Source organism: Marmota marmota, unplaced genomic scaffold, assembly GCF_001458135.2.
Source record: "Marmota marmota marmota unplaced genomic scaffold, marMar, whole genome shotgun sequence".
In the NCBI taxonomy this organism is placed as follows: Eukaryota; Metazoa; Chordata; class Mammalia; order Rodentia; family Sciuridae; genus Marmota; species Marmota marmota.
This window is the reverse complement of record NW_025999977.1, coordinates 23,072,458-23,088,015: the sequence shown is the minus strand read 5'-3', so window position 1 is coordinate 23,088,015 and position 15,558 is coordinate 23,072,458. Positions and strand designations below refer to the sequence as shown.

At 35.0% G+C, this 15,558-nt stretch overlaps 1 protein-coding gene across 3 annotated transcripts; it reads right to left on the bottom strand.

Annotated features, from left to right (window-relative positions):
* Positions 1-1,387: 1,387 nt before the first annotated feature.
* On the bottom strand, positions 1,388-15,262 carry Calm2 (calmodulin 2). 3 transcript variants are annotated; one of them, XM_048804428.1, is made up of 6 exons: positions 15,245-15,262; positions 10,722-10,752; positions 4,145-4,288; positions 3,948-4,054; positions 3,039-3,174; positions 1,388-2,033 (listed from the first exon to the last, which is right to left on the bottom strand). In XM_048804428.1, exons 3-6 carry the CDS (start codon positions 4,212-4,214, stop codon positions 2,005-2,007), a joined length of 342 nt encoding a protein of 113 aa, XP_048660385.1. In that variant the 5' UTR covers positions 4,215-4,288; positions 10,722-10,752; positions 15,245-15,262; the 3' UTR covers positions 1,388-2,004. The 3 variants fall into 3 exon arrangements, with proteins under 3 accessions (XP_048660385.1, XP_048660383.1, XP_015335176.1); XM_048804426.1 differs by lacking the exon at positions 15,245-15,262 and adding an exon at positions 14,720-14,723; XM_015479690.2 differs by lacking the exon at positions 15,245-15,262 and adding an exon at positions 12,897-12,944.
* Between the last annotated feature and the right edge of the window lie 296 nt (positions 15,263-15,558).

Below are 15,558 nucleotides of genomic sequence, written 5' to 3'. Positions count from 1 at the left end.
TTATGTATCTCAAAAATAGAAACGGGATGGGTCAATGATTTCAAGGACTTTATCCATAAACCAGATTAAGCATGTAGGATAAACAAAATGTTCTCTAAGAAAACAATGTCTTGTATAGTTATCACTAAGTCTTATTTTCAGGGTAAGAGTTAAGGAGGAATTTCCTTTAAAAAAACAAGACTGCAATATTAGAGCCCCACATCATTTCTGCTGTCAGACAAAAAAATTTTTTTACCCTTTCCTAGAAACTCCAAGGAAAATATATTATACCTGTGGATTAACTTCAACTCCAATAGCAAAGGTTTACTGGAAGAAACATCTGAGAGCCAAAATTCTATGGAAGGTATTGTGGGAAATATTACCAACTATGCTAACACACAATAACATGGTTAAGATGTGAAAGTGATACATTATTTTTTAATTTATTTCTTAGTTGTAGTTGGACACAATATCTTTATTTTGTTGATTTATTTTTTTGGGGGGTGCTGAGGATCCAACCCAGGGCCTCCCGCCTGTTAGGCCAGCGCTCTATCGCTCAGCCCCAGCCCCAGCCTGAAAATGACTTTTTAAAGTCATAGTTCTTGGTTCAGAAACAATTACATTGTTAGGAACCAGTTTAGGAAACTATACCCATTTTAGGTAAGATAACTGAAACTTGAATAGACCTCTTCAGTGTTACACAGTGATGATCTGAACACTGTGCTGCAATAAAATTCAAAAAGTCCAAAATATCCTAGAGAAAACTACCTCATTGGGAAACAGAAAAGCAAGCTCTTATTCCACTACCTTGTAAGATTTTAACTAAAACTGTTACATCTAATACAGAAAACACTGGTATAATAGACATCCCATCTTAATTCTTCCTATTTAATCTGTCAACTGCAATAAAGTAACATTCCCACCAGGATTATCAAGGCCTATAACTTCCCTTGATTTAAATAGATAGGCATGACTTGTCAAATCTGCTGATTCAAAACATTGAGGGCTACAATAAGCCGGTAACAACTATATATAATATTTTAGGCTTGTATTTGTAATTTTAAAAAACTATTTAAAAGGTAGTTTAAAAAAAGATAACTAAGCAAACATTTAAAAATTCATTTTATGGTTCAAGTCAAAATGGACAAATGGATTGCAGTTTAAAAGTACAATTAAAAGGTATGAAACAACAAGCATCAACCTTATGCTGATTCCCATGATACATAAGCTTTAGAAAGATTTGTTAATGTTTCATTTAAACCTTTTTAAGATGTTTTATCCTAATTTATGAGGTACAATCTTGAGTGAAAAGCAAAAACATCTGAATTATAACAAGGATAAACCAACTCCGTATTTTATTCTTTAAATTAAACTTCACCAGTTAAATGACTCAGATTCAGAGCAACAGTTGGGTAAATTGTAATTTTTTTATTGGAAAACAAATATACAACTTGGAATGGATTTGAGGCAAATTGTGCCATAAGCAGATTTTCTTTAAGTGGCTAAACAAAGTTTAAAAAGCAAGTAACAATAAAAGAAAATGTTTCTGGTACAAGACCAGCAGTACAAAAAAATAGTGTACGAGTACCTGGATAATACACCCGTTTTGCAATAGTGCAACTTTTAAGTACATATTGTTGACTGTCCATAGTCCACGCAGAGTTACAACTCCACACTTCAACAACAACATGCTGACAAGTCCTAAAGAAAACTACTTTTAAAAAAGGCATAACCCAGATGTTCCCTCATTTGACCAACTCCATCTAAAGTTTGGATGTGCAGAAGGGCTTAGATATATCCAGAGTAAGCCACATGCAACATGTTACTTGATCAATTTTCTAAAATAAGGTATCAGGACAATGACAGTAAGATAAGGGAAGAAAACATGGAGGAATGAAGTCCTAATTACTATACATGCATATTTTTTTGACAGTAGGGGGAAACCTTTTACAGATAAGTTACAAACAAAGAAAAGGCAAATAAACAATTTTGTACAAGAAATTTAACACATTCTGTACAATGTCTTCACTTTGCTGTCATCATTTGTACAAACTCTGAAAAGAAAAAACATAACAGGTTCAGTCACATACACTCAGTCATAAAGTAGTAGTCTCTATTTCACTTCTTTCCTTGAAATTACCACAAAGTATAGATGAAAGTTAGTTTACTGCCAAGGCTATAACTTCATAAACTGCAATTATTCAAGATTATTAACGTATAAGACTAATGTTTTATATAAGCTATATTTTTAAAAAAGCAGCATTTGTGTGTGTGTGTGGGGGGGGCGGTGGCTGGGGTTGTGGCTCAGCAGTAGAACTGCTCTCCTAGCATGTGTGAGGACCTGGGTTTGACAAAAAACAAAGGTATTCAACTACAACTTAAAAAAAAAAAAAGGCAGCAATTTGGTTTTTTAATTTAGACTGGGTTACCAGTGAACAACACACTTCAGAGCAATGAACCAGACTTAATCTTTAGAATTAATTTTATGCTGTTTTCTAGGTTGAGTAGTTACATCAAAATACAAGTGAGAAAATATAAGGCAAATGTTTGTGGAAAATTTTAAATTTCTGAAGGCCTTGCTTTCTACAATGGCCATCCTGAAGCTTAAAGATGCATCTGATTTTAAATTCAAGCATATGTAAACAGCTTTATATTTAAAGTCAATTAGAGGGAATAAAGAAAAGGCAGTAAAAGAAATAAAGTTCCTTAATTTCACATAGGGAATTGAAAGCTTTCTGAATTGTCTCACACAATCCTTAATACAAAAAATTGTACAGTGCTTCTCAAACTTTAATGTACTATGAATCACATAATCATCCATAAATGCAAATTCTAAGTATAGATGCAAAACTGATCTTTCTAAAAAGTTCTTAAGTGACAGTGACATTGCCTAGACTGAAGATAACATTTGGAATAGCAAAAAAAGGTTAGTAAATATGTACTATTTTAGCATCCTAATTTTTTTGAGGAAAAAAATCTGTATTGCTAGTTTTAACCTGAGATAACCAACTTACTTTTAATTTAAAAAAATAAAAGCACAGCATGAGACCGTGATTTACCTTCATAGTTTACTTGACCATCACCATCAATATCTGCTTCCCTGATCATTTCATCAACCTCTTCATCTGTTAACTTCTCTCCAAGGTTTGTCATCACATGGCGAAGCTCTGCTGCACTAATATAGCCATTGCCATCCTAGTGAAAAATTTAGCATAAAGTATGAGTAAATTAGAATTATAATGGAAATTTAGTTAGTTAAAATTAGAAATCCATACAAACTACAGAATCTACAAATAACTGAGCTGATCTATCACCTTCGGGATGTCACTAAGCAGGATGTCCTATGTTTAAAGCCACTATTCCACTGGATGCAGTGGTGCATGCCTGTAATCCCAGTGGTTTGAGAAGCTGAGGCAAGAGAAGTTCAAAGCCAGCCTCAACAAAAGTGAGGCCTTAAGCAACTTGGTGAGAACCTGTCTCTAAATAAAATACAAAAGAGGGCTGGGGATGTGGCTCAGTGGTGGAGTTCAATCCCTGGTTACCAACACCCATCCCCCTTCCACAAAAAAATAATAGAACCACAATTCCCACATTCCAAAGTCACGTGATTATCTTCTGTTCCAGAAGATCAATGAAATACATGTTATCAGGAAATCTAAGTTTATACAAAACAACTTTCTGTACTGGCAACCACTGAGCCACATCCCCAGTCCTTTTTATTTTCTATTTTGAGACATGGTTTTCACTACAAGGCTGAGGCTGACCTCAAATTTGCTATTCTCCTGCCTCAGCCTCCTATGTAGCTGGGATTATAGGCATGGACCAGCACATTGGATTTAAAAAGCTTTTATTGACATTTAAATTATGTTGGTAAATCATCAGAAGCATGTCTTCAAAAACTTAGGTCTTGGCATCTTCACTTCATCCTCAAATTAAAATCTGACTTTATACAGTCCTTGAATACCTACCTTATCAAACACACGGAATGCTTCTCTAATTTCTTCTTCGCTATCTGTGTCTTTCATTTTTCTTGCCATCATTGTCAGAAATTCAGGGAAGTCAATTGTGCCATTACCTAAAATAGTTTGTTTAGTTAAAATATTAAATAGAATGTAAATACCTCTTCTTTGATCCTATTCCCTCCAAATTAAAAAGACTTACTTACCATCAGCATCTACTTCATTAATCATGTCCTGTAACTCTGCTTCTGTGGGATTCTGCCCAAGAGACCTCATTACAGTTCCCAATTCCTTTGTTGTTATAGTTCCATCACCATCCTTGTCAAATAGTGAAAAAGCTTCTTTGAATTCTGTTTGAAAGACCACAATCCAAATACAGGTTAACAACAACAACAAAAACCAATTCACCAAAAAATGTTAAAAATGTACTCACTCATTCTTAATAAAGCAAAGATATATTTAAAGACAGCATCTAAAATGGATTTCTAACAAAATAGGTGGGAAAACATAACATTTCAAATATTTTTTGGCCAATCACACCCTAGTATAGGCTTCACACTGAGCTACTGGGGAGTTTTACATTTAAAATCTCACAGGGAAATTAGTTATCTAGACCAGATTAAAAAAATACATGTATTCCAGGCTGAAAGAGGAAAAGAACCAAAGCCCCAACCAAATGAATTTGCCACTGAAACTGTTTCATGGAACATAATTCAACATTACAGATCTAACCTATACTGACAATTGAAAAATAAAATTACTGGTACCAAATAAATATTTCCAGAGTAATTATACTGTTTATTAGTGCATTAAGAATTTGCTTCAAAGGTGAAAACTGTCTAAATCAATTGCCTACCATATTCAAAACCAAATAATTTTAAACTTCAGTATATACAATAAGCTAATTTTCTTTTATAGGAAAGAATACAGGACTATCACCAAATAATTTATAATGATGGCAAAAAGGGGCTGAAAGATTATGTCAAGTTTTAACCAAGTGCTCAATTATTGAGAACAAAGACAATTTAGACTTTTCTTTCACACATAAAACTCCAAGCTTATAAGGAATAAAATAAATTATCTCTCAAGATCCTGTGAAATTGTGTTCTTCCATCTCTTCTTTGAACTCAACTACTACTTTACTGATTTCGCCCATTGACACATATATATCTTCAAGTCTCTCAGCCTAAAAATAAAGTCACACCTAAGTTATGTTATGTTTTCTTTTTAAGTGCTTGTACTTATCCCTTCCCAAATTTTGGAAGGCACCACTACTTAAACAATCCATTGTTAAAAATCACTTTCAGCTCCAACCTTGGGCGGGGGTGTGTGAAATAAGTTAATCAAGAAGCCCTTAGCTGCCTGATTAGCCAGGATATGTTTTGATATGTAGAGGCCATATGGCACAGAAGCTAACAGCAGGGTTGAACCTGACTTCCTGAGTAGAACATCTCAGCTTTGCTACTTACCAGCAAAGTAAAAAAGGGCAAAAAACTCAATCTGCTTCTGTATCATTTTTCTTTAAAAAAAAAAAAGGGGGGGGGGTGCCTGGGGTTGTAACTCAGTGGTAGAGTACTTGCCTTGCATGTGTGAGGAACCAAGTCTGATCTTCAGCACCACATAAAGATAAATAAAGGTATTGTGTCCATTTACAACTAATAATATGTTGTAAATGGACAGCTATCTTCTACATAACTGATAGTTTTAAGGGACTTTTTTATGTTAAAAAGGGGGGGGGGTAGGAGGACTAACTGTACCTACCTTCCCAAGTTTAATCTATGTAAACACTTAGAACTACTGCACTGAAAAACTCAAAATTCTCTTGGTTTACCCTCCCACTTTACACTGCACCAAACAAAAGGTCCTTGGCTCTTATCTCAATCTGTAGAGTGACCAATTTTACCACTTTCTCTGACCATTTCATCTATACTACTTAAAACAAAAACTTCTTAATTAACAAGTTTTGTTGAAATCTACCATTTTAATATTACTTGATTCTTTTTCTACCTCTACAACCAATATTTTGGTTTTAAGTGTCATTGTCTTTTGCTAGGACTATTACCATTGCAATCCTCCTGCCTCAGCCTCCGGAAGACATTGGGATTACAGGTATGTGCAATAGCACCTCCCCCCACCCATGGGATTCTTTACAATCACCCACACGTCAGCCTGGATCTATTATCTCTTTGGATCACACACCATGTTACTTTTTTCTGCTTAAAATTATTTTAACTGCTTAGCTTTATTTAGATATCACTGACTAGTTGTAGTAGCTTGCCACATTCAGTAGTATTATAATAGTTCCATTCATTTATATATCACTTGTTTCCAGAGGAACTCATTTCAAATCAGAAGCTTAGTGCCACACTAATAACAGCTTTTATGACGATACTATAACACTAAACTACATCAATCTAATGACAAAAATAGATTAGGAATTCCCTACCTATAAAGAAAAGGATTTGATAAAGGTTAAAAAAAAAAAAGACGTACTCATTACCTAGAAACATATAAACCATTATAATTCATACACTCACAATGTATCACTTAATAACTTAGGTTACAAAAAACAAAAGTATTTAGAGATGCATATTTGTTTACATTGCTTTCTCTGCTATGGAACATCTAGCTACGGGCATTACTTAATGCCATCATTAAGCACATACTTTCCCAATGTTAAAGCAGCAATAATTAAATGATTTAACTATTAACTAAATTATGAAAGAGGAATGGTTTAAGTTTATATATTTGTGCTCTAAATTTCAAGAAGTTAAAAAATCCAATGAGACTTTAAATGTTGCTAAAATAAATGAGAATTAAACACAATGCTATACCTACTATTTACTTTATGAATGCAAGAAAATGATGATAGGGCTCGGTTACAGCTCAGTGATAGAGCATTTGCCTAATTTGCCTAGTATGCACAGGCCCTGGGTTCAATCCTCAGCATTGAAAAAAAGTCAGATTTTTAGAGCTAGATCACACCTATAATCCCAGTGATTTAGGAGGCTAATGCAGGATGATTGCAAGTATGAGGCCAGCCTCAGTAACTTAGTGTGACCCCAACTCAAAAAATTAAAAAATAAATAAAGGGTGAGGGCGTAGCTCGATGGCAAAGCACCCCTGGGTTCAAGCTCCAGTACCAAAAACAAACAAAGGAAGGGGAGGAAGCCAAGTTTTATTCCAAAGTTCTGCTTGAAATAAGAATAAAATAATAAACTCCAAAGTACAATTTAAATTCACTTGTCTTTTCAGAACTAGCATAACCTTTATGTACAGAAGCATTTAACTCTGCATAAGGGAAATCCCTAAAATGACCTAATATATCCAGGAGTTAAAACCTAAATACACAATAAAGAACAGGTCCTGAATGTCAGAACAGCTATCTTCTACATAACTGATAGTTTTAAGGAACTTCCCAAAATTCATTTGAGCTATGCCTAAGTTGAAATTTTCAGAAAAGTCACCAAGCTTTACTACTTCTTCATTAGCAACCTCAGGACCCTTTCCTAATTAATAAGTTCATTACATATATCTATAATTCTGTTAAAATAGGTTGTAATATCCCTTTTAAAGGTCTATTGTATGGAAACTATATTGTCATATGTAATTGTTGCTAAAAACTATATAAGGTTAATGTTTTTTCAAATGTGGGCCTTCAACATTTAATAAAGTCTCATGGAAGTGAGGGAAGGAAATTTCTTGTGTATCTTGTCCTTTTGAGTGTCTAAAATCCAACAACTGAAGATATCGTGTCACAAACAAAATTAACTTGTTAATGATACCACAACAGGCTGGGGTGTTCTTTAAGACCTAGTAATATAACAAGTTTAGTAACCTTACCTCAATAAGATTAAGTTATTTGCTGTTAGTGGAATTTTTCTTTCTTTTTTTTTTGGTAACAGAGATTGAACCCAGGGCTACAAAACCACTAAGTCACATCCCCAGCCCTTTTTTGAGTCAGGATCTTGCTCAGTTGCTGAGGCTGGCTTTGACTTATATAACCTTCTTGCCCCAGCCTCCCCAGTGCTGGGATTATAGATATGCACTACCACACCTGGCTTATTAGAATTTCTTTCTTTTAAAATATTTTTTTAGTTGTAGATTGACACAATACCTTTACTTATTTATGTAGTGCTAAGGATGGAACCCAGTGCCTCATGCATGCAAGACAAGCATTCTACCACTGAAGCACAACCCTAACCCTGGCTTATTAGAATTTCTGAACAAAGATTTAGTAATGATCATTACATGTCAATAAAAATAGTTTTCAAAGTATGTTGGCATACTCAATGTTACAGTACTTATTGGGCTTGCTAACATTTGTTCTGAGAACAAGTAGATGATAAAAATAAAGATATTGTCCAGCTTAAAAAGTCTATCATCTACTTGTAAGCTTTAAGAGTTGCGTGGTTAAGAGAATAGTAATGAATATCAATCGGGTGACTTTCACCTGGGGTAACATTTTCTATACTGAAGTGAATGTTATATATTAGATATACAAAGAGACACAACTACCTGATTGGAAATGATAAATGAAAAGCAAATATATTTACAGGTCAGAGTTTAAGACTGGAAATACTAAAGGCCATCTCTCCTATAGAGAGATGGTCTTTATTTGTCAGCTTTGAGAAATAAACTCTCATGTGTATCTCTGCAAAGAAAAAAAGATTTGGAAACATTAAATTGTCTATCTCCTGAACGAAACATTATATAAAAACAATTTCACACCAGGCATGCTGGTGCATGCCTGTAATCCTACCGTCTCAGGAGACAGATGCAGGAGGACTACAAGTTTGAAGATAGCCTCAGCATCTTGGCAAGGCCCTAAGCAACAGGGAGACCCTGTCTTAAAATATAAAAGGTCTGGGGATATAGCTCAGTGGTAAAGTATCCCTGGGTTAAATCCCCAGTACCAATATATAAATGTAAGTAATTTCATATAATATTTTATTAATTGTTTGAGGAGACTTAACTTTTTCTGTAAACTCATGGGGTGGAAGACTTGCTTTAAAAAAAAAACAAAAAACAAAAAACTATTTTTTGTTGTAGATGGACACAATACCTTTATTTACTTATTATGTGGTGCTAAAGATCAAACCCAGTGCCTCACACATGCTAGAAAAGCTCACTACCACTGAGCTACAACCCCAGCCTTTGCTTTAAGCTTTTATTGAGAGATCCATAGTTGAGTTCCATGTGGGTTTTAGAAAATGTTCAGGTGCTTCTAAGCACTTATTGAACTCTTCCTGACTTACTGGGAAATTTGAAATTAAATTACTTGGTGCTTGTGCTAAATAAAGTCTACTGAAAGCAAATGAACAGGTTAAAAAACATTCTAACACTGCAATTAATTTTTAAAATACAAAAAATTTGGGAGGTTCCCCCAACATTTTACCCATCTCAAAGTCTGTATTAGAATAAAAATTTAAAAAGTATTAATGTTTAAATGATATAGTACAAAGAAAACAGGATTTTGGGTTTTATGTAATAATTTCACATATTTCCGTAGCAAACCGCATTTTAAAAACTTCATTTCAATAGCTGTCACTACTTTTTAAGTCAAAATTCAGTGACATTTATAAACTTCTTTTCTAGAGAAAATAATTATTCACCAATAGAGAATACACAGGTTGAGTATTCCTTATATAAAATGCTTGGAACCAGAAATGTTTCAGATTTTAAAGTATTTATGAATTTATAACCCACCCTGTAAATGGATCCCAAGTCTAAACACAAAATTCATTTGTTTCCTACTCACCTTAATATACCCAACCTCACAAGGTAATTTTATCTTTAGTATCTGAGCATTTTGACTTCAATCCATCAAATGAAGCTGGGTATGTAATTTTCCACTGATGATGTCATGTCAGCCCTCATTAAGTTTCTGATTTTGGGACATTTCAGATTTTCACATTAAGGAGGCCCAACCTATATATGCAATTCTAAATTTAAAATACTAATTTAAGCCATAGTAAATTCAGTGTTTCTTCCTTAGAATTAATTTCTTCCTTCCTTCTCCTTTTTCTTTCATGGTCCTGGGGATTTTTTCATTTTATTTTGTACCAGGGATTGAACTCAGAGGCACCTAACACCACTTAGCCAAATCCCCAGACCCCTTATTATTTTTTTTTATTTTGAGACAGGGTCTAAGTTGCTGGTGCTAACTTTTGAATATTCAATCCTCCTGCCTCAACCTCTGGAGCCCAGCTCATAGTACTGGAGACTTAACCTAGCAGTGCTCTACCACTTAGCTATGCCCCCAGCCAGTTTTTAGGGTCCCCACTAAGTCGCCAAGGCTGGCCTTTACTTTTGATCCTCCTGCCTTAGCCTCTGAGTTGCTGGGATTACAGGGGCACACCATCTCACCAAGCTCAATATTCATTTCCTAATTCTACATTTCAAATTATCTTAAGTCACTACTTGGCTCGTTTTCTTGTGGATACCGATTTGGAGCTTCAATGTTTACTAGCCCAGAATTCATGTTTTATGGTAAGGTAATCTTCAAAATACAAAGACCACCACCGAGCTCTTAAGCATATCCACACAGACTAAAATACATTGCTTTAAGCAACAGCCCCAAGCATCTTTTACAGGAAATGTTTACTTCCTCACTTGTCCAAGCAGGCTGAATTACTATATTAACATTCCATCCAGTTGTTACCATCTCTGAAATACAACAAAGCCAATTATTTCATATAAGTACCTATTTTGAGTTGTCTATTCAGTTAATTTGTAAAAAAAAAAAAAAAAACGAATGGGCATAATCTAGCAATTTCTCACCTGCAATCTGCTCTTCAGTCAGTTGGTCAGCCTACAAAGAAATCAAAAAGGTAGATTAGTGATTTAGAAGTTATGTAAATTAACAGTTGCAGAAATAAGTTTTGAAACTTTCAAGGTTCATTTTATATCATGAACTTCAGTTAGTTCAACATTTCTTAGTATCAGGAAAACACAGATCTGGTTTACCTTCACAGATATAAAGTCTTGACTCAATGTTTAGGATATACATATTTCAGAATACTTTTGAAAGTTTATTATCCACAACTGAAAATCTGTCATACAAATTCATCAGGAATTGTTCTTCTAAAGCACAGAACCCAGTAAAAATGGTGTTTTCTTTTTCAAGGTGAGAATACCAAAATTTAAGCTGACCCACGGCAGATACAAGCCATTACTACTAGAAATTGCCACTGAGAGCAAATATTTAAGAATCCCAAATTGAAAGTTATTACCATGAATGATTTGAAACGCCATTCTGACATGAAAAAGTGATCCCCCCCCCCCAAAAAAGAAGTAGTACTGCCAGTTTTTAGTACTTCTCATCTGGCAGGCAAATGCAAAAAATCCAGGGTTCTGACCATCTTAACTACAATATTTACCAAATCTAAGTCCTGCCATCTATTTTCTTTTCTTTTTGAAATCCCAAAGTCAGCCTAAAGTTTGTAATGGGTGTGGGGATGGGAGAGAGAAAGGATATGGGGAAGGACTGGGAACTGAACCCAGGGGAACTTTACCACTGCACAATACCCCCAGCCCTTTTTATTTTGACACAGGGTCTCACTACTAAGTTGCCTGAAGCTGGTCATGAACTTCGGATCCTTCTGCCTCAGTCTCCCCAGTAGCTGTGCCACTGCACCCAGCTGGTTTGTGATGTTTTTACAGCATATATAGAAGAGTTTCTTGAGGCTTTGTTGTTGTTGTTCTTTAATTTCAGGGTCAGGTTTAATTTAGGTGGGTTAAGGTAAAACAAAATTAATAACAGAGCCACAATTAAGACTCAAAAGTGTCACACATACCTTGTACCTTGAATTTCAGAACACCATAATAACATTTGCAAAATATACACTTTTTTTCTGTTGTTCTTGTGGCATTCATTTTTTCATCTTTCATTGCTTATTGCTTATTAGTACATACATCCATAAAACAACAGCATGGTATTGAGGAGTGCTGCCAAGAGAGACTATCTAAAATGCCTACCAGTGTGAAAGTGTACCCTGATTAATCCATTCACTTACTTGTTGGGAGAAGAAAAATAAACACTGCCTGGTTTCACTCTTTAACAAATGAACACACCCTGAGGAAGGCTAACCTTAATGTGGAATTGGCCTCAAATTTCTCAATGGTACATATGAGAAAATTTTAAAATGAACCCAGTAAGAAGTTTCTTTCCCTGCTCAATAATTCTAATTTGACCATGATAAGAAATGAATGTTTCTATTAGAGAAAAGAAAAAAAAAAAAAAAACCAAAAGAAATTAGCAATTAAGTTCCAGTGCAAAAGTTTCCCAAGATAAACTCTTTCTCCTACAAGTCCCAATCCTCCACTAACAAACATTTGATGTAATATTAGGTCAAGCAGTTTTACCTAGCAGTAAACTTAAAATCCAGGGAATCCACTGAGAATGTTAATTTATTTATAACAGAAGCTACAGAAAATTTACTTCTAGTCAGATTGCATTTTGCAGGTCTCTTGAAGGAAGAGCCACAGGGACAGTATAGAAATAAGTACAGTGTTTGGAATCATATTGGAGCTGGTTCCCAAATCTGCCACTTAATTAGCTGTGTGACCCTGGACAGGTTACTCAACCTCTCAGAGTCAACTCCATCTGCAACACAATATCCTTTTGAGGGTTGTTGTACAGAGCAAAACTATAAGGAGATAGTCTAAAGGTCCAGTTAATGGTAACTATTAATTTACATAAATTAATTAACCTACAATGTTAAATATAAACCTGACTAGCCCAATTTTCACAAAGGTGGTAAACATGCATGGCATTATAAAGCCCTTTTCAGCAAAGGTACCATTTTCTGTGTCAATTTTAAGGGTAGAAAACTAAAAATCACAAGGCTCAACAGATGTGGCAGATGAAATCAGCTGAAAACTAAAAAATGTTAAGCTAAATGTCTGGCAGGCACTGCATTATGTGTGAAAGCTAAAGGAATTAGTGCTATATACCGGGAGGCATGGGTATGTTCTCTCATACCCCATGCTGGGGGCGGGCTCACAAATATGAAAGATGAGAAGGCCTGAAGATGCTAGCTATAAAAAGAAATTTTGAAATCGTCAAATTTGCTTGCAATGTCAAAATTTAAGAACTTTAAGCCATCTTCTCTAGCTCTAGATCTCCACGCAAACTGCAACCTTAGAACTGATCAAAAAAAAAAAAATGAACTGGAAATAACTAAGCACAATAGAGACTAAATTATATAACATTAAACCTTTCAATTTTGCTCAGAAGGTTTCAAGAAGTTTTTTTGTATATACTATTTACCTAAGTTAAAAATTTTAAAATAAACTTTGCCAGCAACATTCAGGTTGTAACCTCTTGAAAGCAAGACTATCAATCAGACTTCCTAACACTCTAACTTTTCCAAATAAATTTTATTCTTCATTCTGTCCATGGAGAGTGCCATTTTCTTATTTAGAAGAATAAGAATTATACTTCTGGGAAAACACAAGCTCATTAACATGTGTTTATCTCAGTAAAGTGAAGACTAATTCACTAGAGATGACTAGTTCTTACTCTCTTATTATTTCAACTGCTGACATAATTCTTCATACTGCTTTTGTCAATCCAAAGCAGACTTCCAAACATTAGTATACTCTCAGGTTCCACCCCAACCTACTGAACCCAATGTGCATTTTAGAGAACCACTAACCTGCACTACTGCTTGCCCTGAAGCGAATACATTATGTACCTAGTAAATGAAATGGCACTCAAAAGTAGGTACCCATAATGTGTGAAGTTTCTGTGGGGAAAAGTGGTTTAGAAAATCTGAAGGTCTTATCTGAGTTCACAGGCTCAAAAGGAAATGCAAATTGCTACCCTCTGTCCATTTCTATCCGTTCATTCCACCCAACTGTTACTTAGATATAAAGGCTTCAATAGCTAACATTTTTTCTATAAATAAGCCAGGCTAAATTTTTTGCCTTTATCAAAATCAGTCTAAATTATTTCAGTAGATACTTTAATTCTGACAGATCAGCAATTATTATATAGCATCTTGAACCAAAACAAACTACTGGAAAAAAATCACTTCATAAAAATTAGGATCTTTTAGTAAAAGGTCTAATTTCGAGCCAAAGCTAGAATTTTCTGTAATACAGCCAAAGCAAATTATTTGATTTTCTGGTCTAACAGAAACAGACCTTACAGTATGATTGAATAACAATTATTTAAACTGAAGTAACAAAATTTTCTGGCTTTTCACTTTTTCAACTTATCACACTGCTCAATTCTTCTTGAATCAATCCCCTCTCAATAAACATGTACTGACTAAAATATCTATAAGCGAGCTTATTATATACTTTTAAAAAATACATATGGAATAATTTTTAATTCTTGATGGAGTCCTAATTTTGAAAAAAAAACTCAAAAATATTATATTATTACATTAGTTGAGAACAATTTTTAAACTAATTTATTACTTGAGGATGACTGCCAATTTAACAACAACAAAAAACCCAATACAGCAATGACGCAAACATTAACTACAAAAGCTTATCATTGGCAAAGGACCACAGATTTAGACACAAACTATACTTCCCCAAGAAAATCTATTTAAATATTTAATTCGGTTATGAGACTGGATTAGAAAATACCTATTCCTTAATTAAAAATTTATATATACTGCATATTTTGAAATTATTATTACATCCCTATAATGTAATCCTCTTTTGCTTAAAGAATAAATTCGGCCAGCATATTTGAATTAAAAATAATGTAAAATATCAAGATGGGAAGAATCCATCAAACTTATATGAACGCTAGTTTTTACCATGGTGAACTCTCCCCACACCCATACAGGCTGGAGGTTTCACTTGGCAAGGATTCCAAACTCCTGTTTAAGATGTCACCTTGCCTCTTGGACACACCCATCGCCATTAACCACTTGGCAGAACGAACCACAAAATAAGTATTGCAAATTATCACCCGCAATTTTTTTTTTAAACAGGAAGGAATGGGAGGTCCAAGAGTCCTGGGTAACAGAAAAATGCTTTCTAAAATCCCCTGCCCTCCCCGTACACTCTTCTACCAGTACAGTATTTGACAGCCCTTATTGTATAAATGAATTGTACGTTAAGATCAGCTGGCAACTTCTACACGGAAATAAGAGTCATTTTCAAGGCATGCTGTGTGGTCGTGGTTTTTTACCATTAGGAGTGCACGAGTACTCAAGAACAGGACAGTGGCCCCTTTCAAAGGGACCCGTGCAATTATTATATGAAGATAAGATCGATTACATGAAGACCGACTTTCACAACAGAATGGCAATCACCCCGGCTCAGTGAATATAAAACACCTTTCAGACCGCAGCCAGAGCCGAACGCTCTTCCTAACAGGATAGGTCTTTCGAGATGCGTTGATTAAAGGCATAAAATTCATTTCCTTCAAAGGTAAAGCCACTTAAAACGTTTTTTTTTTTTTCTTAATCCAGCCCGGTTGTTGGAAGACGGCCCCAAGGTTCGGATGGAATAGAAATAACAGGGTGGCCAGCTGGGTGGGAAAGTGCCGAGGCTCCCTCCTCCGCCAGCCGGCCCCGAAGTGCAGCGGGCCGCTGAAACCTCCGCAGTCCTGCAGGTGCCAACGCAGCAGCTGGAGCGCGAGCGGAGCAGA